The 25688-nt window shown below is 39.1% G+C and overlaps 1 protein-coding gene across 2 annotated transcripts in view; it reads left to right on the top strand.

The window, feature by feature from the left end:
- LOC126235982 (solute carrier family 23 member 2) overlaps positions 1-25688 on the top strand; it is a 281884-nt gene that overhangs the window by 238424 nt on the left and 17772 nt on the right. For both annotated transcript variants that reach the window (XM_049944964.1, XM_049944965.1), the window contains exons 7-10: positions 1494-1635; positions 11510-11623; positions 15054-15193; positions 15281-15428. In XM_049944964.1, coding sequence (XP_049800921.1) covers positions 1494-1635; positions 11510-11623; positions 15054-15193; positions 15281-15428 — 544 coding nt within the window. The remainder of the gene's footprint in view (positions 1-1493; positions 1636-11509; positions 11624-15053; positions 15194-15280; positions 15429-25688) is intronic.

The raw sequence follows: 25688 nt of genomic DNA, 5'->3' as shown, positions 1-25688 counted from the left end.
GATGCTATGGACAAATGTTGAAGATTAGGTGGACTGATAAGGTAAGGAGTGAGGAGGTTCTGTGCAGAATTGGAGAGGAAAGGAACATGTGGAAAACACAGATAAGGAGAAGGGACAGGATGATAGGGCATCTGTTAAGACATGAGGGAATGACTTCCATGATACTAGAGGGAGCTGTAGAGGGCAAAAACTGTAGAGGAAGACAGAGATTTAAATACATCCAGCAAATAATTGAGGATGTAGGTTGCAAGTGCTACTCTGAGATGAAGAGGTTAGCAGAGGAGAGGAATTCGTGGCAGGCTGCATCAAACCAGTCAGAAGACTTGATGACCAAACAAAAAAAAAAAGGGAGGGGGGGGGGGGGAATTTTAATGTCCATTTGATTAAAAATTAAAAGAAACAGTGAAAAGTTGAAGATGGAATAGAAACGATATTATGACAAGGATAGATTTCTACTCACCCAATTCCCAAAGAAGGCCTTTTGGCTGAAAGCTCAAATGGTTAGTAGCATTTTCATTGTGCCAGTCTGCGATGCAATGCCTCCTCTATGTGGTGAATAGCAATCTATCCTTCCTATAATATTTCTGATTAAAAAGTAAAACATTATGACCTAAAGTAAATATGGTATCTTCTTTTGTTCATTTCACATATATAAAACAGATCCATTTATAGTGGCCAGAACCCTTATAAACAGAAACTTGTATGGCCAAATTAACAGCTAAGTTTTTGAATATCAGGAACATTAGCATAACAAATATCTGAAGCAAACATAAACTTTACAGTTTGTCTTTGTATTTGGAAATATCACAAGTGTCAGCACGAAGATTCAGTATTGTCAGCTCTTCTGAAAGCATCATCAGTTCTGTGTGGCACACATGTTGCTATGTTGTTACATGATACTGTATTACATAGAAGTATTTCAGTATTTATGCTGTTTGCCTCATCTCCTCTTGTTACTTTATGTAGCTGTTTTATTTAATAAATTTCTAAACACATACTTATCTTTCTTCCCATGTATCTTGCTTCAGTTTTATGTACAACTGGAATTTGTTTCTACCTATGTTCACTGTCAACTAGCTAAGCTCATTCATACCCATAAAAATAGTGAATCTCTTTGGCTATTGAATTCATTTACCATAACACTTTTTTAGTGTTCTGTACTTTTTACCCTTGATCTATTGTTTGAACTAACTTATCCAACTCTTTTCCTCATTTTATGTTATCTCCTTTTTCACCTTAGTTCTAGAGAAATGGTTAAGGATTCAACATTACATTCCTGCTCACACATGATTAAGAAACAATATGTGATAGCTTCATTCTATCTATAAAAATGATCAACTGGTTTCCATCTCTATGAACTTATTATTTGCTCTCAATAGCTTGTGAAAATTTTAACTTTTCGCTGAAACAAGTATTAATGAATGCTAAGTAGGTGTCTAATGTGCAAAATTTTTATATATTGCTAGGCTGCTTTTCATTCTTCATTATTGCAGGTTCTTCTTACAATCTTAATAATGTGGGGTATCTGTGGCTTGCTGACCTTATTTAACGTACTTGAAATGGGCCATCCTGCCAGAACTGACACAAAGATACAAATTCTAATGGATTCACCTTGGTTTCGGTTCCCTTATCCAGGTATTGTATTAGACTAGTAGCCACTGTTTTATGATTATCTATATTCTTACATCAGCTGCCTTCATTTATTTCTCTTTTAGAAGTGAAAGGGAAAAATTATATTACTTAGTTAAGAAGATAGGATGTTGTTATCACATTTTGAAAGAAAAATAACACATTGAATGTCATTCAGTCTTATAATGGATGTTTCTTGTTTAACTGCAAAGAACTGTATGATAGCAACATGCTGAGGGTTTTAGTGACAGGCTCCATATGGTCCCTTATGTTCTTTAGACTTTTCTATTGTTGAACTAAGGTAATTCAAAACTCTTCTTACAGATATTTTACATTAATTTTACTATTCATCATTTTTATTGGTGGTGTGAATGAAACATTCTTTAAAATGGCAAATACATTTAATTTGGAACTCAAATAACCAAAGTAAACAAAGGTGGTAATAGTTTGTTACAGCAACACACACACAAATGTAATTTGTAATAGGAAATCCAGGATGGAACAATGACAGTATAATGAAAAGGATAGTTGTTACTCACCATATAGCACAGATGTTGATCGCATGTAGGCACAACAAAAAAACTTTCAAAAAAAGTTTTTAGCCAAACAGGTCTTCATAAGAATTAGACAGCATACCCACACACACTCACACAAATGCAACTCACAGACACATGATCATGGCCTCCGGCTGCCAAGGTCAGACTCAGTTTAGTGACAGAAATCGATAACTATTATTAACAAACCCTTCGGCACTTCGACTAAGTTGAATTTTTGACAGAAATAGCTTCACCCTGTAAATTTCTTTCCCTTGATGATCAATATTATTGAAATACTTGATTTCAGATTCTTTAACAACACTGACAACGCCCACATGTAGGTACGCCATAACCAGAATCAAGTCCAAACCCAAAGGCAGGCTCGTTAATGAAATACAGTGCTTAGCATTGAAAGCACATTTATTACGAACACCAACATGCCACCAGAACAAAGCTCACCCCCTGAAGAGGAGAGCAATTGTTCATGGAAACATCATGTTGTTGCATCCTCTTCACTATGATGAGCATCAAAGGTAGACCCTCCCATTGTATCTTTACGACTGTCAAATGAATCTTCAGTTTCCTTGAACCTCACCATCACTGATCTGCAACTCTGGGCTATAGCAGAGCTTTATATGGAAGACATGAATGACATCTCTGCTCTTTTGCCTTCATATGTGATCTCTGACAAGTGAAAAAGGTTAGCACTATGGCTGAAAGAAGTGCTTTAGTAGCTTTTCTGGTAGTCCCACTTCCCCCACAGGCATAAAAATCCATACTGTGTCTCATGAACCACATCTCACTGGTCAGTGCTTGATGGTATAGTGCCCTTGGTCTGTCTCCTGAGTGGATAGGATCTATATGCGAGCCATCTGCCTTGCTTCTTTGGTTCTGGTGATGACATGTTTCATGTAGGCATCCTGAGTATCATCTGCTTGAAATTGGAAATGTGTATCCAGTGTCATTTTCACCTCACAACTATGGAGCAGAAATAATGATGGGAAACCTGTAAAATCTTCCTTATCTTACTTTTCCATGTTGTACGTGAACATCATGATAGACAGTATTTTATCCTAATCTGTTTGACATCAACATACATCTGTAGTATATCTACCATTGTCTTTTTAAAGCATTCTGTGAGGCCATTTGTCTGTGGGTGGCAGGCAATTGTCATCCTGGGGGATGTCACAATGTGAAAATTCTCTCTTATGCTAAGTCTTGATAGGAAGACTTTTCCGTGATCAAAGATAATTGCTTGATGTGCTCCATACGTCAAAATGATGTATTCCACAAGGAATTTTACAGTTTCTGGAGCTTCAGCATTCTGCACAGCTTTGGTGACCACATAGTGAGTGAGGTAGTCAGTGCATTACCACTATCCATCAATTTCCATTTGTCGACTTGGGAAAGCTCCTTAAGAAGTTATTACCAATCCAGTAGAATGGTACTGCTAAAGATAGTACTGGTATCACATGCCCCAGAGATAAATGCAGCATGCTCTTACATCAATGTCATTCCTTATGGTGGCTTGCATAGTGTCTAATGGTTTGCTAGAGACCCAGCCAGCAAGACCTGTGCCTGATTCTCTCTAACATCTTCATGAATTCCAGGTCACCAAGTCATTGCATCATGGAACTACTTGACAGATCATTGACTTCTGATGAGCTGTGTTGGTAAGCAGCCATTTCCACTCCATCATACAACAGTTACTGTTATACAATGTTCCATTTATTAATTGGAATTGTCCTTTGGTCAGTTCCTCATTTGTCAAGGCTTTTATGGTTTTTGTCATTGCTGCTGTGTTCTGCCAAAGGAGTCCTTGAAAGTCATTCAGCATCCTTGTGTTTGCATCTGTTTGATGATGCACTCATGAAGCATCAGTGCCCATCTGAACACATCCTTCAGGCCACTCAGCCAGCATTCAGGTGACGATACATCACTTTAGTGATTGATTTGCCAAACTTGTTAATGGCCCAGCCAACTGCAAGGCACTGTTTCTTGGTTATAGGCTATTTGATCTCAGACTTGGAGAGCATTCTGGAAGCAGAAACTATTACCTTTTCAGCATCTTCCTGAATTTTTACTAGAACTATGTCATCTGGATCCTTTCCACCAACAGATCTTTTGCAAATTGCGCTGGTCGGAACTCTAACTGCAATTTATCCTACATTTACCCTCTTGGCCACCGAGCGAGGTGGCGCAGTGGTTAGACACTGGACTCGCATTCGGGAGGACGACGGTTCAATCCCGCGTCCGGCCATCCTGATTTAGGTTTTCCGTGATTTCCCTAAATCGCTCCAGGCAAATGCCGGGATGGTTCCTTTCAAAGGGCACGGCCGACTTCCTTCCCCATCCTTCCCTCATCCGATGAGACCGATGACCTCGCTGTCTGGTCTCCTTCCCCAAACCAACCAACCAACCAACCTCTTGGCCTCAACCTTAGTTAGTTGTTGTGCTAACACATCAGCCCCTTCTCTGTTCTCATTCCAATACTACAGAGCCCTCTATTCCACCAATGCACCTTCTCTCCTTTCCTGCTACCCCCCCCCCCCTTTCCACCTCTCCACCGTTCTCCGTATAACCTCCAGACTGCACCTAGCTGCCCTACCCTCTCTCTACCTCGTCCCTACACGCTCCCCAGCAGCACTTCAACTTCACTGTCCCCCACCCCTACCCTGCTATCCCTCTCCCTCCCCATCCCAGCCTCCACCTTGCCCCCCCCCCCCACCCCCATCCCAGTTGCATTTCCCATCATTTGCTACTGCTCTACTGCTCGCAGTCTGGCCTCAGCAGCCAGAGGCTATGGTCATGCGTATGTGAGTTGCATTTGTGTGAATGTTTATGTGTACATTGTCTATTACCAACGAAGAGCTTGTTGACCAAGAGCATCCTTTCTGACAGTATTTTTGTTGTGCCTCTCTGCAACTCAGCATCTTCACTATATGGTGAGTAGCAACTACCCTTATCATTATATTGTCATATTCCATCCTGGATTTTCCATTGTTTGATTGTATGTACGTTATGTGATAAGCATAATTAGTCATTTTGTCAGTGCATTTACTTATATTTTTGTTGGTAATTTCATTGTGTGGCATACAGAGCACAGTAACAAGAACATCACAACTTAACACTTTCACAATAATTTGTTTGCATCAATCCAAAGAGTCGTAAAAGATAAACTAGTTTATAGTACTAAAACAGTAGTACACAGAGAAGATGGAGTATTTATATCTAGATGTGTTTATTTCATGGCAAATATTAGATGAGTAGTTGGTAAAGACGATTTTTTTCTCACTCAGTGAAACTGTCCTTCAGCACTGGAAAGTTTCTGAAGAAGTTAACGTTATTACTTACAGATTTACCATTTAATAACATAGCTCCATGTACTGTGTCATGAATGGATATTCCCAATTCTTCATGTAAGTCCTTTTGGTGTCCCCTGTCCTTTTTATGTAATATATGAATACCACACGCAATATCATGGAATGGGTGACATGTGTTTCTTATGTGGGTGGCTATTACTGATTTGTTATAGTTGTTAATGTGTTAGGTATTTATATATTTTGTTGTGTCTTTTTATGGAAGTCTTGCCCTGTTTGGCCTACATAGAGGGCTTTACAGTACTACAAGCTACTGTGCATCCATGAAGTCTCTCCACAGTGCCAAGCATTGTGTGTCTCACCTTGCAGGACATGTAATGTTGGAAGCACAGTCTGTCGCTGTATAAGGTTGGGGCCACATTTCACTGTTAGTGGTTGCAATTATGTTGGGAGATTGGATTCAACACTGTTACAATTGAAACCCTTAAATTAATTAACTATATTAATTAGAGTTAAATACACAGTACACACCAATATCATGGTAGGTGCTGGAAATGTTTTCCTCATTCTTGAAGGCATACTTCAACACATTTACATTCATTTATGAACACTTTTACCAATGTTCCACATACAAACAAATGCAGATATTCAATTATTGCAGTCTTCACTTCATCTATTGCCTTTGGGTTTTTTGATACACAAATGTTTTATCCACACCCCAAAGGAACTAGTCGGGTAAGGACAGATCTGGTGAGTGTGGGGGACAAAGACCGTACATAATTACTTCGTCTACAAAGATTTCATATAAAAGCTATAGGGACTGATGTACTGTATGAGCAGTAGCTTTGTCTTGTTGGAAAAATTAATGATTGATTTCAGTTTCTTTGAGCAGGGCAATAAATGGATAAATTATCCAGTAACAACAGAGATTAAGAGTGACAGACATATCGAAAACATCTTCCCTATAATTCGAACTTGTGTTAGGGCAACCTGGACTCCAATTCTCTCTATATGCAATGACATTTCTCTTCAGGCTTGTGGATTTTCTGTTGACCAAATTTAGTTAATTTTGTGAATTAATGGAGCCAGATAGGGAAACCTCGCCTCGTCAGCGAAAAAGGTTCAATCTAAAACACCAACTCCAACTGGTTAACAAATTGCTGAAACCATTCACAATACACTATTCATTTCACATGTTGAACAGCAATAATTTTACATGGATACAGCTCCAGTTCTTTGGTTATGGCCTTATTTGCTGTCATAGAAGAGACTATAGCTACTTGTGATAATCCCCTCACTGATTTTGTTGGACTTCTTAACATGGTGCCCAAGCTTCTGGTCCATTAAAATAGCAAGCTTACCAGTTGTGGTGCATCATGAACTGAAACTGTTGTCTGGAATTTGTGGATTAAATCACATATAGTTTCACAATATGGACACCTTGAAGCAGGAAAACGCAATCTAAGCTGACACCTCACCTGCTCTGTAAAGTTTTTTCCCACACGGAAAACCTCTTCCACTAAAAATGCATATCTGCAATAGTAAGCATTCTCACTGCACTCAGATTACACAAGAACAAGACAACAACACAACCAACAACTGCGATGCACACGTAACACTGCTACCCCCAACCTATCCCTGCAAGTCCATGGAACACATGCAGGCAAGACTTAAATGTACTGCCAACCTTATGCACCCTTCAAGGCAAGACATGTGAAGCTTGCTGCTGTGGAGAGACCTTGTGGACATCCTGTATTTTATAAATGCATGATTGTGAGTGTTTATCTATATAGGTATGTACAACAAGATGAAATGAAATGTAGACATGTGTGACAAGTTGTGTGCTGTTTCCAGTTGTGCAAGACGCACTTTCTGATGGCCTATGGTCATATTTTATACCCCTCTGACTGTCAGAGGTATCAGTTCTTAAGTAATTCATGCTGCTAACAACCCAGACAGCTGTACTCAATGAAGAGATTTGCTGCACATGTTGTCTTTTCTGCTTCTTTCAGAATGCTTGCATGTCCAAGCTGCCATTAAAATTTAAACATAGTAAATTAATATGTTCACAGGTACTTTGTTGATTTTTGTTTGTAAATCTATGTTTATCTAGATGCAGACCAACAGTCTGCAGCAACTCTTAATGATGTGAAAAAAGGCATGACTACTGTAAGGTTATGGTGTGCAATGTATTGCTTGATTTTGTGAATGAGCTATGGCAGTTATTTGTCTGTAGGCATTTGGGACAGCTCTGTGAAGTCTGCTGGAAGAGTGAGTGGTTCTACATCAAGGAGTTCCACCAGAGACAGGCAGAGATCTTCTTTATAAATGAAATGTACACCCAAAAGAACCCACAGTAGGGCATCGTTTCATTCTGTTCCATGAAGCTTGAGAGCTGATTTAACACTTTTGGAGACCAGTCACTTAGAAGAATATCAAGCCTAGGAAAGTGACCATTTATGCCATAACTGGCACACATGTAATTTATATATCTTCAAGTGTAATAATACTAAAAAAGGACCAAGCTTCAAGATTTATTTTCTATATTTAGTGTAGTTCTTTCACAGACCACAAATTTTAAAATAATGATGACAGGAAGTATAACTACCCTCCAAGAAAAAAGTGGGATGTGATTTATTGAGCTTCCGAAATTTCTGGCCCACCTCAGCAAGTGTGACTTATTTGTAGCAGAACTACAGAAATCTGTGAAACCTAATAAGTACACACACAAAATTACATTGGTGTGATTATATTGGCTCATCCATTCGCATCAGCAGCTGTTATATTTGCTAATGTTTCTTTTAAAATAATTCTTGAGATTGACAACAGAAGGCAGTACCAATCAAGGGACAGGTAGCGAGAGGTTGGGTTGTTTGGGGGAAGAGATCAAACAGCGAGGTCATCGGTCTCATCAGATTAGGGAAGGATTGGGAACAAAGTCGGCCATGCCCTTTCAAAGGAACTATCCCGGCATTTGCCTGGAGCAATTTAGGGAAATCACAGAAAACCTAAACCAGGATGGCCGGATGCGGGATTGAACCATCATCCTCCCAAATGCGAGTCCAGTGCCTAACCACTGTGCCACCTCACTCAGTCAGATAGCCAGACATCTGTTCATTGTTGTCATAAGAAATGAGTGCAATCTTCAAGCAATCAGTGGTTCATGCATAGAGAAAATTGCAGCCAATCTATACTCAGCTGCACTCTTCTTAACACAAAGCTGTGGTCCATGCATTGTTCAGGCTTTGTCTTCAAAGTGTTACATGTGCGGTGCCCGCACTAAACTAGTCCATTTCTTTGTGGATGCTAGGTTGTTGTTCAGAATGGCTAAACACAGCATAAGTGACATAGTTCAGTAAAAAAATGCTGACTCAAAATATCTACCTTGACCTGTCTTTATTGCGGTGAGCATCCAAAACACGAAATCCATAGAGTGACAAATGCTTTTGCGATGGTCTCAGCAGTTATGTCCAGAACTGATGTAGCCTAGACCCAGCATGTTAGCCTGTAAGTACTGAAAAACTATATTGATAAACATTTGAATTGGGGAGGTGTTTAACGAGGTCTAAGTGGATGTGCTGGAAATGGTCATGTTGTGGTTGTACATGCCATTCTATTTTAGTGTATTGGCAGACACTACCTGCTTGTGTCCAGTATTTACAGTCTTTCTTGATGAAGTGGTCTGTGACAAGCTTCATTGTAGATTGGATCCCAGGGTGTGACAGTTTGTGTCATGTATGGCTCACCTGATGAACAAACTAGTGAACAAAGGTGGTTTTGTGGAACATTGCATAGTACTTGGTTGAAGAAAATGGCTCTGAGCACTATGGGACTCAACTGCTGTGGTCATAAGTCCCCTAGAACTTAGAACTACTTAAACCTAACTAACCTAAGGACAGCAGACAACACCCAGCCATCACGAGGCAGAGAAAATCCCTGACCTCGCCGGGAATCAAACCCGGGAACCCGGGCGTGGGAAGCGAGAACGCTACCACACGACCACGAGATGCGGGCTTGGTTGAAGAGCCAGGAAAATCATAGTGTTTAGGAATAATTGTGCATCCTGAAACCACTTTTGCAAGATTGTCAAAATCAGTGTCTACTGAGAGAGCATTGATCCGTGAAAGGAAATCAGCTATGAAATTGTCTGCACCAAGAGTCCAAATTGTGAAATTGCTAAAACAAACTTATTTAAAATGGCAGTTAAAAACTACTTATCAAGAAATACATCCTATACCTTGAAGTATTAAGTAGAGGTTTGTAAAAAATGTAACACAAATAAATAATAATAACAATAATAAAACCTCTATTATTCAGCATAATGCTTTCTTGCTATATTTTGCCTTTTTTTTCCTTTTCTGGAAAAACTTACTTCCAAAGCTATGCAGTGTATAAGACAAACACCTTATCCTCTATCTGAGCTCAACATCTCAGTTGTTACAGAGGGATGCAGACTCACTTTCTCAGGCTAACAAATGGGAAGTTGTGGCGTACGAAATGGTCCTGGTGTCAGCTAATAGTGTGTGTAGTGTTGTGAAGCAATGTGTATACAGTATGTGGAGTGAATGAAGTGAGTAAAAGTGAGAAGTGAGTGAGTGTTGCATAAGTCTTTTATATTGTTAAGTAACTTAATTGTAAAACAGCAATGAACACTAGGAGTAAACCAAATGAGACAATACTGTTTCTAACAGAGTGGCCTTCACAGTAGGGGCTCCAATCTTAATCCAGGCATCCTGATTTATGTTTTCTGTTGTCTCACTAAATTACTTCAGGCAAGTACCAGGATGGTTCCCACTAAGAGCACAGCTGACCACATGTTCCATTCTTGTCAAACTAGACCTGTACCCCCACAGGCGGGTGCGCCTGAGCATAAAGTGCCGAACAACAAATAACATTGTCTTTTACCATTCCGTTCTTGTTTTACAGTTTTGAGCCCATACCTATTCCTTCCTTTGTGCTTCATCTCACACACTGACAAGTTGTGTTGTCATACATCCAAGTAAACAGCAGTAGTATAAAAAAAAACAGCAAACTCAATAGAAAAAATTTATGATCCATGCAAGAAAATGTCCCATATTCCGAACTAGACCACCATCCCACAATGAGGTAGTTGTCTATGAGATAATTAATAATTGAGTAAGCATATTTCTGGGATCTGATGCTACTGCAGCATTTAATGCTTTGATTGGTTCATTACTGTGGGGTAACACTTCTGTGCAGCAACAGAGTGACATAATGAAAGTTTATTTTATTATTGTTTAATTAAACAATGATTTAACTTACATGATATAAGTTTATTTTATTGTTGTTCAATTAAACTAAGATTAAACTGTGATTTTGTTCATATATGTTTACTGTGGTAACATAAAAATAGCTATTCATTACATGTGTACAAAGTATGCCATGGGCCCACTCACGTTACAAAAATCAACATGCCCGCTCAAGGGTTAAGTATGTAAATAACTGTTATATGTGAATTGCTTTAATTTTGTAAGGAGACCACTAACTGAAAGCAGAGATGAATTGTCCATAGGCACACACAAAAAGAAAAAAAAAAAAAAAAAAACTTGCCAAGTTTCGGAGTAATCCTCTTTTGGGCTAGAATACAAATACTCTCTCTCTCTCTCTCTCTCTCTCTCTCTCTCTCTGACTGGACACATAATGCTTTGGTGGGTAAGAAAGATAATCCTGTGACAGGACTAGAGTAGCAAGAGCCGGGTGGGGGGATTAGGCAGATTAGGCAGGTCTGTCATAGGGATATGACCTCTGTGGCAAGGGGCTTGGAATGAAAGAGGCATCTACCTGAACTTTCATACAGAATTATTTTTGTTGTTCTTCAGTTGTAATACCAAGACATGTCCAATATCCTTGTAAGAGAGATCTATGGGTGAATAAAACTAATACTACTACTACTACTACTACTGCTACTATTACTACTGCTGCTGCTGCTGCTGCTGCTGCTACCACTACTAACAGTTTATAATCAGGTTCATTAATGAAAACCAACCCTCCTCATTTCTTCAGGTCAGTGGGGAATTCCAACAGTCAGTGCAGCTGGCGTGTTAGGAATGCTTGCTGGTGTGTTAGCCTGTACAGTTGAATCAATTAGTTACTACCCTACAACAGCTAGAATGTGTGGTAAGTCATTTTCACAAACAAAAGGAAACTTCATATATAACATTTCTTACTATACATGAAACATAACTTAAATGAACCTATTATGTTGATAACTTATTTATAACAATGTCTTTCACTGGTTTTAAGTCTCTTCCATTGCACTGGCATATAATCAAAAGTGTTAGCATATTGTGCAGAATTTCAGTTTTGATTGTGTTAAAAGATAAGACAAGGGCAACAGAAAAATAAATAAAATATATTTTGTGCAAATGCAAGTTGAAAAAGATTGTGTAAAATGAATTATTGAAAATTACACAGAACATACATTGGTAATGTCCTTGTCTTCCCTAAGGTATTTATTGTTTAGATTAATGGTTCTCTTGCTCTTTGCCTAGCAGTATAAATTAGATTGTTAAGAAATTCTTACATGCCAAGATTAGTAACTTTTTATCTGCAGGTGAGTACTGATTTTAGTGATAAAAATTTAGAAGTTTAACTTTCATTTACAGGGTGGGGCAAATAAAAGTGGCCCGGGAAACTGAGCTCCAGGGTACAAAGAAACATAGCAGAGGAAAGGAAATACAGTACTAACCTGCCTATAGCAGAAGTTGAAAGCGACCCCATTCATCTCTTTGCACTTTTGGGGCCTGGTCAGCAAGTTGCTGAAGGTGGATTGAAGCTGGACTGCTGGAATTTCTGCAGTCTCATCCAGAATGTTCTGTTGCAGTTATTAAAGACTATGAGGGTTGTTGCAGTACATCTTAGACTTGAGGGCTCCCCACACAAAGTAATTGCACACTGATAGGTCAGGTAACTTTCCACAATGAACACCTGCTGCTCCACTGTGAGTACCATAATCCCCTTCACACTGCTCTATTGACACTGACACAGCCCACACCATGCTCTGAACTGGTGTGGATCACATAGTGAAAGTACATTTGGTGTGCATGTCACGGGGTATGGTTATACGCATATATTCACATCCAATGGTATCCAGTCATCCAGCCACTTTAATTTGCCCCGCCCTGTATTAATTTAGAGAAATAATGCATCTGCTCATAGTCATTTAATACTCATGCACAGGAGTGGACAGTAAGGAATAAATGTGGTTTACACACACTCTTATGCACTTAGGTGTACCAATGACTGTCTTTTAATACATTCAATTAATTACATTAATGTACATCATAATACTTCAATACATCTAATACATTAATAATTACATTAATACATTTAATACACTCAAAATTACAAATAACTGGAACTGCTGTCCAGTACCTACATGTCACTTCCAAAGGAATTGTGAGGATACAATCAGATGAATTACAGGAAGCACATAAGCATTGAAATAGTCATTCTTCTCATGCTCCATATGTGAATGGAACATGAAGTAGAAATCCTAATAACTGATAGAATGGGACATACCCTCTGCTATGCACTTCATAGTGGTTTGCAGATTATAGATGTAGATGTACCTTCAGATGGCAAATTCCAGTACAGCCAATAGACACATTTAAAAGTGAAAAAATGCTATTCCCATCTATCAGAATTATTAATTCCTTCCTCACTGTGGGAAGAAGTACAGGTTGTGGGAAGTCAGAAAGGAAGGACAGGTCCTTTAGACTCCAACGTGAGAGAAATGAGCCTCTTATGAGCACTAGTCATTTATGATAATTTGCATACCAACTGTTAAAATATGATAACAACATTGGTATTGATAAATGTAAACTAGGAATAAAACTGACTTCCGCTATACACATAGACTACTTTATCACTGTATTAACACTTTCTACATTTATCACCATGTAATATGACACTTTCTGCTTTTTCATTACTGTATAAGTTGTCATACTCTGTGACGTAGATATTCAGTAAGAAAGAAGGGAAGTTAGTGTTTAACATCTCATTGTAAATAGGTTATTAGAGGCAGAGCACAAACTCAGATTCCAAAAAAAGTAGCAAATTAAATCACTTGGATCATTTTCACAGAAATCATCCCAGTATCATATTTAAGCAGTTTAGGGGAACTACAGAAAATCTGGATGTCCTGATTAGGATCTGAACCCGAATGAATGGAAATATAGTGTTTTTACAACATTTACATCTACATATATACTTTGCAAACCATTGTGAAGTGAATGGTGGAGGGTATGACCCATTAGTTATTAGGGCTTTTTATCTTTCCATTTATGTGTGGAGTGCAGGAAGAATGAGTGCTTCAATATCCCTGTGCATTCTGTAATTAGTATAATCTCATCTTCATGAGCCCTATGGGAGCAATACATAGTAGGTTGTGATATATTTCTACATTCATTACTTTAAGTTGGTTCTAGAAACTTCCTAAGTAGATTTTTGTGGGATGGGTTATGTTTATCTTCAAGCATATGCCAATTCAGTTCCTTCAGCATCTTCAAAACACTCTCCCATGGCTCAAATGAATCTGTGACCTTTAGTGCTACCCTTCATTGTATCGTTTCAACATCCACTGCTGGTCCTCTCTGGTGTGGGTCACACACATTTCAGTAGTATTCTAGGATGGGTTCCATGAGTGCTTCATATGCAGTTTTCTTTGTAGCTTGATTGCATTTTACTAGTATTCTACCAATGAACTACAGTCTGCCATCTGCATTGCCTATGACTGAGCCTATGTAATTGTTCCATTTCATCTCTCTACAAATTGTTGACACAGATCTTTGTATGAGTTGCCCAATTTGATACTGTAGTCATATGAAGTGCAAAATTTCATATTCATGAACATTTAAAGAAAGTTGTCAAACTTGGCACCACTTCAAAACCTTATCAAGATCTGACTAAGTATTTGTGCAACTTCTTGCATTATAGATAACCGCATCATCTGTGAGAAATCTGCAAGGTCATTTATATACAATATAAACAGCTAGGGTCCCAGCACATTTCTCTGGGGCACACCTGAAGTTACTTATACCTTTGTCAATGAATCTCCATCCAAGAAACGGTAACTTACCACATCCTCTCTACCATAAAGTCCGCAATCCAGTCACAAATTTCACTTGATACCCTATATGATCAAACTTTTGACAATAAGCATAGGTGTGGTACTGAGTCAAATGCTTTTCAGAAATTAAAAAATACTGTGTCTACCTTCTCTGCTTCCTCCTGTCCTGAGCTAAAAGTTTCAAGTTCCTAATTGAGATATGACACTACAGCTTCAGCATCTTTACCTAGTTTACTTAATATATACAACTATTGTACCACCTTCAGTATTAAAGATATGCAGTCATCACATTAATGAATTAAAGATAGTGATAGACAGATATAAATGAAGTCTGTTCCTGTAATGGTTTACATATAGCCATACTTATTTGTTCATAGAGAGGGTGGTAACTTACTGACTTGTTTCACATCATACTGGAGCACCCTCAACCTATGAACATGAAACCATCTCAAACACACACATATGGGTATGTTTCAGCTGCTCCACCTCCACCTGTACATGCAGTGAATAGAGGAATAGGCACAGAAGGACTGGGAACAGTGCTAGCAGGTCTCTGGGGTAGTGGTAATGGGACCAATACATTTGGTGAAAATGTAGGAGCAATTGGCGTTACTAAGGTAGGTGTAGAATTTATATGTACATGTGTTACATGTCGCAAATTAAGTGGCACTTTTAACTGTACTTTGAATGTTATTTACTTTCAGATTGGCAGCCGAAGGGTTATACAGTATGCCTGTGTATTAATGTTACTGCAAGGCATCATTAGTAAATTTGGAGCAGTTTTTATCATCATCCCAGAGCCCGTTGTTGGTGGTATATTTTGTGTTATGTTTGGAATGATTGCAGCTTTTGGTAAGTTTCATAATAAAGTTTATTTTTTATTTGAGCACGAAAAAATTCTGATGATGATTAGAGACATTGTTTCTCCGAGCAAAAAAAATTCTTGTCAGGTAAATGACACAGCACATACTTAATCTTATTTACATGCCTGGTACCTAGTTAATGGCAAAATAAAATCATAAAATCATATAACCTCATTGTCATCATATTTGTTATTAATTTACTTTAAAGTGTATGCTGTACATATTAATCTCTTTGCCATACAGTACAGTCTTCTCTCACGATTTGTTGGTTTATGACTTAAGATCTGTTATGAGTGATGTAGACTGCTTTAATGTGTTCATAAAGCAGACATAAATGTAGGTTGTATGAGTGCACAAATGGAAAGCTGTTTATTTGTAACCTACTGAAGGAAAATGTGTGGAACAAACTTGGCAATTCATTTGCATAGATATACATAACTAGTGAACCCTTGCTACTAAACAAAGAATCCAAGCCAACATGCGGTAATGCTGACAGATAGGAGTTAGTAAAAATTTGTATGTCTATAAAAAAGATTGATGCATGAAGCACTGAAGCACATATACATTATACATTAGCTATAGATCTTGCCAAGAATCGTACAAAATTCTGGTCCAGCGTAAAATCACTAAGCAATTTAAAGGTTTCTATTCAATCACTCATTAATCAATCTAGTGTGACAATACAGGAAAGCATGAAGAAAGCTGAAGTTTTTAGTTTCATGATAAAAAATTTGTGTTGAGTGCGATGTCAGTTGAGACAACCTACCTTAGTATTTGACATGGCAGTTGTTCTCTACAGAATTTAATTCAGTGTAATTCATGATGCTTTCATTGTTGTTGTTGTCTTGAGTTTGTGCTCTGGTTTGATGCAACTCTCCATACTTGTCTGTTCCCTTCATCTCTGAATAACTACTGCAACCTACATTCACTTGAACCTTCTTACTGTATTAATCTTAGCAGTGACGTGTGCGCGTACTTTCAAAAGCCTGCACCTGCAGGAGTGCCTGTCACCCACAGAGGGTACCTCTCAGACTTGTGTGTGTGTGTGTGTGTGAAGAGAGAGAGAGAGTGAGAGAGAGAGAGAGAGAGAGAGAGAGAGTAGTCGGCATGCTCCTCCATCCGTGTCACCCGCTGTTTTGCCCTCATGGTTCATCCACCTCCCTTTTCTACAAATGATGAGTTCATTGAAGAATTGGGCACATAAGGGAAATGTTTGTGACAACACTTTAAGTTTTTAAGATTACTGATGCTATTTTATGCCATGCCTTGTTCCTTTCATGGATATCACCAAGAATGTATCAAGTCCTATGTCATCTCGCCCCTTTGCAGAGTCCATGTTCTTTAATGTTTGACCATATGTGGGAACTTCTTTCAAAATACTGCTGTAAGTGCACCCATGTTATTGCATCCCAGCTTGAGTTCTCCCGCTGTAGGGAACAACCACATTAATCCTATCGAGCATGGGCAGCTGAACTACATGGGTTAATTTGTCATTGTCATTTTGTGTCTGATGTGAATAAAGAGCTGAACACTGATAGGATGGTGAGAGACATTATCATTCATTTAGCTTCAGACAGTGAGGTGTGAGAGCGTGCCCTACAGTGTGAAAATCCATCCCTCTCTGAGGTTTTAGCTATTTCACAGTCATTTGAGGTGTCATCAGCTGCAGGTAACCAAACTGACTCATCAGCAATCCAACCCTCTCCTCCACAGCATTCTTCAGGTAGTTTGTAGGGGTAGACATCGTTGTGGTGCTCTGCACATGATCTTAGGATCAAGGTGGCCACCCTCACTCCCAGCAGCCGCACCATCAAAGTAAACAGGCCAGTAAACAGGAAAAATTCCATGCTCCCCCTCTCATAATTGCAACAAAAAAGATCACATTGCTTCTGTTCGTAATGCAAAAATTCAGCACAACAATCCTGTTGCGGATATAGATGTAAATGTTGTATCTGTTGTGCTGCCAAACAAGCTTTTCATTTATGTTATGGTTTTTCATAAAGTTCTGCATGTGCAAGTGGATACAGGAGCTGTGGTAACCTTGTTAAACTCACAAACTTGTATGGACTTGGGCTCGCCTCTTCTTACTGTGTCACAAAAGTTAATAAATCATGATAAACCAATTATTCCTATTCTTGGCCAGTACATTTCTTGTTGTAGATAACACATGTATGGAGAATCTTTTTGGATTGGATGCATTTGAGCTGTTTGGTTTTACCTTTTCAGATGAAGTGGATTTAGTGCCTGAACAAGTGCCGTACACACAGTTACAAGCATTATGTTCAAAGTTTTCCACTTTGTTCCCCTGTGGCTCGGGGCATGCCAACAATTTTCAAGTGCACATTACCAAGAAACCTTCTACTCAGCCTCATTTTTTCCAGGCTGGTCTGGTTTCAGTGGCACTCAGGGAACAAGTCAAAGATGAATTAGATCACCTCACAGAATGTGGCATTGTTTGACCTATTGTATCAAGTGAATGGTCTACCCCCTTAGTTACAGTAAATAAACTGTTGGGCTGGTTATATGTCTGCAGCAATTTTAAGGTTTCTGTGAACACACAATCTATAATGGACACATACCTGATACCGCACCCAGATGAACTCTTTGCATAGTTATAATGTGGTCAGCATTTCTCAAAAATTGACTTTTCAGATGCCTGTTTACAACTCCCTTTAGATGCAGAGTCACAACATATGTTAGTTGACATTACCCCATTTGGACTGTACCAATACTTGCACTTGCCTTTTGGAGTCACCAGTGCTCCCACTATTTTTCAACATTTTTTGGAACAATTTATAGCATCAATTTATAGCATCTGCACCAGGTTGTAAAACTATTTTGAATACATTACAGTTTGCAGTGCCTCCACTGAGGAGCATTTACACAATCTCTGTAGTCTTCTTTCTGTCCTGCAAGCAGCCGGGTTGAAGTGTATTTAGAAAATGGGCAACAACAATCACACAGCCATTACATGTGTTACTATGCAAAGGGACTCAGTTTCGCTGTTTGCTGGCCTGTGAAACCACACTTTCAACCCTTAAGACCATGTTGCAGTCTGTACCCTGCTTAGTGATATATCAATCAGGCCTCCACTTGGTCCTTGTGATGGACACTTCACAGTACAGGTTGAGGGTGGTACAGGCTCACAGATATCCCAAAAGCTCCAAGCAGCCTATTGCTTTTGCCTCAAACACACTGAATCCTGCTCAAACTAGGTACTCTCAGATAGAAAAGGAAGCACTGGCCATTGTATACGCTGTGCAGAAATTCCACATTTTCCTCTGTGGTACCAAATTCCACCAGGTCACTGATCACAAACCATTGGTTTCCTTATTCAGTCCTTTTGCATCATTACCAGATAAAGTAGCACATCACACCCAACATTGGGCTCTTTTCCTTTTGCATTACAACTCCAAGATTCATTTTCACCCTATGAATCAACTCAAAAATGCTGATACTTTGTCCCACCTGCTGGCCAGTCTGGACCCACGATTTGATCAGGAGGAACTGTTGAGTTTCCACATTGATGCCACCACACAGCAGACAGTTGATGGCTTTCCTATAATTAGCACATTGATTGCAAAGGCTGTAGTTTGGATCCCACTTTGCAGAAGGCTGTAAAATGCGTACAATATGCTTGGCCAGATTCACCACCTTCTTGTACGTCCAACCCCCTCCTTTTTATTACATCTTTTGACATTGTTTCTCTGTTGTGGATGGTGTTCCGCTTCTAGACATGGATCAGTGACACCTCGGGTAGTGATCCCGTCAGTGCTTCATTTGGGGGTTCTCCATTTATTACATGCAGATCATTGGGGTGTATCACGCACAAAAGTGTTGGTCCATCAACACGTGTTTTGGCCCAACTTGGGTGGTGACTTTACCCATTGGGTTGCCTCCTGTTCACAGTGTAAAAGACACCAAGTAGCTCTCTGGGCATTGCTGTCTCCTTGACCAATGCTTTTGCATGCATGGGACTGTATACAATTGGATTTTGCTGGCTCCATTCTCAACACTTATTGACTATTGGTCATTGGCACATATTCTTATTATCTGTGTGTTGTTTGTTGTGTTTCCACATCAACAACTGCCCCTGTTGCAGCCTTCTCCAAAAATTTTTCACTCGAAGCCTTGCTGGCAACATTAGTGTCTGATAATGGTCCACAATTTTCATCACAAGAGTTCATGAAATTTTGTGATTCCCATGGTATCCATCACATCCTCGCCCCACCATTCCATTCACAATTGAATGGTGAGGTGGAATGCCTAGTGTGAATGTTCAAAACTCAGATGAAAAAGTATGTTGCCAACTCTTCATCTGACATTTTCTTAGATCGGTTTCTCCCCTCATACCATTTCAGGCTGTTCAGTGAGAAGAGCCCAGCAGAGCTACTCCACAGGTGCCAGGGGAGGACACTACCACACCTCTACATCAGATCATGCAGCTGCCACATCTCTTTAGGTTGGGTGTGGCTGCCTGAGCAAGTCACTTTTGAATGGTGCCCCAAATGGATACCAGCTGTCATCACCAGATTTTTTTTTTTTTTGGGGGGGGGGGGGGGCATCTCTGTGACATCTGCACAGACGAAATCTTCTCAGTGCACCATGATCAGCATTGCTTCAAATGGACAGCTGGGCACCCTGTGATGTCACACCGTTCCCTCTGAGCCTACCCATGTCAGGCACCACATCACCTACTGCTGCTGGTTCTCGACTCCTGCACAGGCAGGGTCATCCATTCTTGGTTGCCAAACCAGCAGTTCCTCTATTGCTTCTGACACTATTGTCAGAAATTCTGTCACCTGTTCCTGAGCAACTGCTGAGATCAGTATCATCAGCACTGCGAACACAGTCACCGGAGCCAATGCCAGAGGCTGACACAGAAACTGCCCCGGTGTTGCCATTTTTGTCGTATGGTTTGTCATGGGAAGGTGCGCACAGAATGTTTCCCTGCCTGAAGCACTTCAGACCGTATGCTCCCATTGCAGCATGCCATTTTTGCCAGAGCCCAGTGAATAAGTAGGACAGCAGGACCTCTCAAGAATCCATGATCTCCCTAAGAGATGAGTAATGCTGTGACACACCCACTTACTTTAAAGAGACCACATGTGCAATAGTGCTATGTCATCCACAGAGGATGCCTCAGACTTCTTTATGTGAGATTGCCATCAGAGCCCACCATGGGCCCCAGTCTATTTAAGGCTATCCAAGATTTGCTTGGCCTTAGTTCTGTATGCGTATTGCTACAGCTCCTCATATATGTAACTTGTTCCTGCTCAATGTTGTACCATAAATTATTTATTTTCTGCCCAATTCTGTTCAGTACCTCCTCATTAGTTACACGATCTACCCCTCTAATCTTCAGCATTCTTCTACAGAGCCACATTTCAAAACCTTATTCTCAATTCTGTCCTTGCCTGAAATGTTTGTCATCCACTTTTCCTTTTTTGACAAGGCTACATTCCTGGCAAATATCTTCAGAAATGACTTCCTAACATTTATATTTATATTCAGTGTTAATAAAGTCCTAATTTTTAAAAAATACTTTCCTTGCTACAGCCAGTCTGCATTTTACATCCTCTCTACACCATCCATCATCAGTTATTTTACTGACCAAATAGAAAACTTTTTGTGTCTCAGTTCCTTATCTAACTCCCTCAGCATTGCCTGATGTAATTTGACTACATTCCATTATCCTTGTTTTACTTTACTGATTGTCATCTTGTAACCTCTTCCCAAGACACTATCCATTCCACTTAACTGCACTTACAAGCCCTTTGCTGTCTCTGATGTCATCAGGAAATCCGTCTCTCAATTTTTCTTCAGTTTCTTTTACTGTTTGCACAATGTATGGATTAGATAACATTAGGGATAGACTACTACTATGCATTACTACCTCATCAATTGCTACTTCCCTTTTATGTCCTTTGACTACTGTAATTGCAGTCTGGTTTCTGCACAAGCTGTGTATTACCTTTCTTTCAGGATTTGATCCCTGTTTCCCTCAGAATTTCAAAGTATGTTTCCGAGTCAACCTTGTCATAAGCTTTCTCTAAGTCTATGAATGTATAAACATAGGTTTGCACTTCTTTAACCTGCGTTCTAAGGGGAGTTGTTGGGTGTATTGTCTTACAAGTTCCCGCAGGTCTCCATAACCCAAACTGATCTTCTCCAAGATTGGTTTCTAGCATTTTTCCATTCTTCTGTAAATAATCTGGGGCAGTACTTTGAAAATATGACTTAATAAACTGATGAGTTGGTAACATTCACTTCTGTCATCATCTGCTTTCTTTGGGATTGGAATGATTACTTTATTCTTAAAATCTGAGAATATTTCACCTGTATTATATATCTTGCACACCAGGTGGAATAGTTTTGTCATGGATGCTTTTTGTAAGGATCTCAGAGGGAATATCATCTACTCCAGGGGCCTTGTTTCAACTTAGATCTTTCATTACTCCACCAAATTGTTCTTGCAGCACTAAATCTTCAGTCTCATATTCAGTTACTTTCTTTCCTCTAATTATACATCTCCCATAACCTTGCTTTTGTCCTCTGGCAATTTCTGCTTAGCCAGTTTGCATTTCCTATCAGTCTCATTTTTTATGCATTTATGGTCTCTTTCACCTGCTTCATTTGGTTAATTTTCATATTTTCTCCTTTCATCAATTAGATGCGATATCTTCTGTGCTGTCCAACAATTTTGACTATGTGTGGTCTTTTTGCCCATTTGATTCTCTGCTGCCTTTCAGTATTTCATCTCTCAAAGCTACACATTCATACTCTACTGTATTCACTTCACTTATTTCAGTCAAACATTGCCTAATGCTGCTTACAAAACTCTCAATAGCCTCTGGTCCTTTCTCCTGTACCAAACCAAATGAATTCCAAAAGTGCATCATGAGATGAATAAATCAGAATTCACAATCAAACCAAGTGTTACCCATGATTAAATTACATTCTGTGCAAAAATCTACCAGACAGGTTCCTCTTTCATTCCTTTCCCCCAGTCCAGATTATCCTACTATTTTTCTTTTCCTTCCTTTTCCTATTATTCATTTCCTGTCCCCCATCCTAATTAAAATTTTCCTCTTTCTTTACTAACCGAATAATTTCTTTTCTCTCATAATGCATTCTTCCAATCCCTTCACCAACTGTAGGGCTAAGGGTCATATAAAATTGTACTAGTGTGGTGCATATTGGCTTCATGAGTATCTTAGCTACAATGAAGCTTTTGTTATTGTGTTCATATTAGTTTACCTACATTCTTATTTTCTTCTTCATTATTAGATCTATTCCTGCATTGGAGATTAGAGGCCATCCATAAATTATGTCACACATTAAGAGGGAGGTGGGAGTCAACAAAGTGTGACATTGTGTGATTTGGGGAAGGGGGGAGGGGGGGACTAGTCATAAGCTTTGTGACATTAACTCTATAAATATTTGTTTTGTATTATAACTCTAAACTTCAACTCTAACAAAAAACTTTAAAACTTTGCCAATTCTATCACTATTATTTACTAAGGTTTAAATTTGTTTGCATCACTTTTTGGCATGTGGCAACTACACAGTGTGATTGTTGTTCACCCTTGCTGTACTTAAGGTGTTGCATATTGGCTGCCTCCGACATATGACAAAAGTCAATACTGCCATTGAGGCTGCCCATGTTCAATATTTTACATGCTTACTTTAAATCGCATGAAGAAACCAAATGGGACATACAGGAATACGCTAAAGATGTTAGTATGCAACTGAGTGGAAGCCAGTTACATCAATCAGTACCTAAATCAGTGCCTAGTCAGGACACTACAGGAATAAAATTGTAATATTAGACTCTGGGATTAATAGCATGCTGTTAGCATGCAATGTGGACATGATGATGGATGTAGCAGCAAAAAGAATGGCAGCATTAAATAAAGACATTCAACAGGAAAGAAACGTACTGAAAACAAGGATCAGTGCAGCAAAGTGACAGAAAAAAGTTGTGATTCTAAAATTTGTGAAAGTAATTCCAATTTAGCAGCAGCTCTTAAAATTTGAAATACAGTTGGTAGACCTAGAGTAGAAGAAATTCAATTTGGTTTATGTGAAGTCGCAAAGAAAATTGCAGTTTTTGGTGGTGCAACTGATGATCAATGTCACACTGAAATTATAAGGTACTGCGAAACAATGGACGACTTACAAGCTAAATATGTATGCAAGGCTATACTATCAGTCGATCAGGGTTATGTTTAAGACTCCTTCCCAAATGTGTCAATACAGAGGGGAAAAAAATGTGGTAACTGTTCCTGTTAAATTGTGCAAACCAGAATCTACATTTCACGTAAATCATAAATATGGGAAATTCTGTATAATTGCTATAAGAAACCTTGAATCTTGAGCTTCAATTTTGGGCTCCAACCAAATATTCTTTTTATCTATGGATGATAAAGCATGTGTGATACTACAGCAGAAAATGCTCATACATCAATATTAATGCACCTTGACTACTGTGTGAAATTACGAGATCATGATTTCAAGGTCGCTGAAGAACTTAAACTTATTCCCTCTGTTTATGCAGGTATTGTAATAAAGAAAGATGGTGAAGGAAAACCTGAAGCTGGGACAGACTGTGGGCCTACATTCTTAGTGATTCATAGTGGAAAATGTTCTTCCTCTAATGCAGAGACTCATGCCACTGAAATACAAAGACTTTCTGAATTACAGCTTTGACTGGTAAGTTGAATGACTGAAGGAAGGTAAAAGGCAAATTAGACAGAATTTCCATTTTGTGTTTTGAATGGCAGCTAGCCATAAATGTGGAAAAATGTAAGTTAATGGGAATGATAAGGAAGAAGAAACCTGTAATGTTCAGATACAGTATTACTAGTGTCCTGTTTGACACAGCTGAGTCATTTAAAAATCTGGGTGTAATACTGCAAAACAATATGAGATGGAATGAGCATGTGAGAAACCTGGTAGGGAAGGCAAATGGTTGACTTCTGTTTATTGAAAGAATTTTAGGAAAGATTGATTCACCTTTGAAGGAGACCACATACCTGTATAGCACACTAGTGCAACCTATTCTTGAGTACTGCTTGAATGTTTGGGATCTGTACCAGATCAGATTGAAGCAATTCGGAGGTGAGCTAGTAGATTTGTTACCAGTAGGTTTGAACAACATGTAAATGTTACCGAGATGCTTCAGGAACTCAAATGGGAATGCCTGGGGGGAAGTGACATCCTTTTTGAGAAACACTGTTGAGAAAATTTAGTGAACTGGCGTTTGAAGCCGACAGCTGAACGACTCTACTGCCACCAAAATATGTTGTGTGTAAGGAACATGAAGGAATATACAAGAAATCAGAGTTCATGTGGAGGCATATAGACACTCATTTTTCCCTAGCTCTATTTGTGAGTGAAACAGCAAAAGAAATGACTACTGGTGGTACAGGGTATGCTTTGCCATGTACTGTACGGTGGCATGTGGAGTATGTATGTGTATGTAGATGTAGGAATCTGTGTGCCAGTCTGGGATGAGTGAGTTATAGTTTCAGCTGTACAACATTTTAAAGATTTTGACTTGGATGCTATTTACATTGAAACAAATGTTCCAGGAAGAAGTGCATTTAATAGAGTGGATCAACTGATGGCATCTCATAGTTGCAAAATTAGTGGTGTTGTTTTAAAACAAGACAGCTTCAGTTCACACCTTGATTCCAGTAATTTAACTACTGACTTGAAGCTAGAAATACAGAACTTTGAGAGTGCAGGCATCATGATGGCTATTATTTGGAGCCAACTGGTCATTGGCTACTATCCTGTGGTTGCGAAATTCATTGTGCCAACGGATATCAGACTGGATATCGTATAAGCTAGGACACTGAAAAATGATGCTACTTGGTATGCAAATCATGTATGTGAATTACAATATTTTTTACAAAGTGTGAAATGTGAGGTTGTCACATGTTGCAGTGTGCAACTATCTAGCCCGTGATGATTATTATGAGAGGGATTTTTTACAACAACCTGTTTTGATTAAGAAGACTTCAGACAGATACGTAGCCACAGGAAATGATGACTCTAAAGGTAAATTTGCTGCACTATTACTGCAGCTATCTTTGGATCTCAAAGAGTCATCACATTTGAACCAAATTCTGATTGTGGGCTATTGCCCCAGTGTCCAGGCGCACTTATCTAAATGATTGTGTGGCATCTGTGGCCTAAATTTTTCATCAGACAAAAACACTAACCGACACATGGAATCACA

The sequence above is a fragment of the Schistocerca nitens genome, chromosome 2 (assembly GCF_023898315.1).
Source record: "Schistocerca nitens isolate TAMUIC-IGC-003100 chromosome 2, iqSchNite1.1, whole genome shotgun sequence".
NCBI classification, from domain to species: Eukaryota; Metazoa; Arthropoda; class Insecta; order Orthoptera; family Acrididae; genus Schistocerca; species Schistocerca nitens.
Note: the sequence above shows the minus strand (reverse complement) of the source record. Positions and strands in the feature narration are given on the sequence as shown.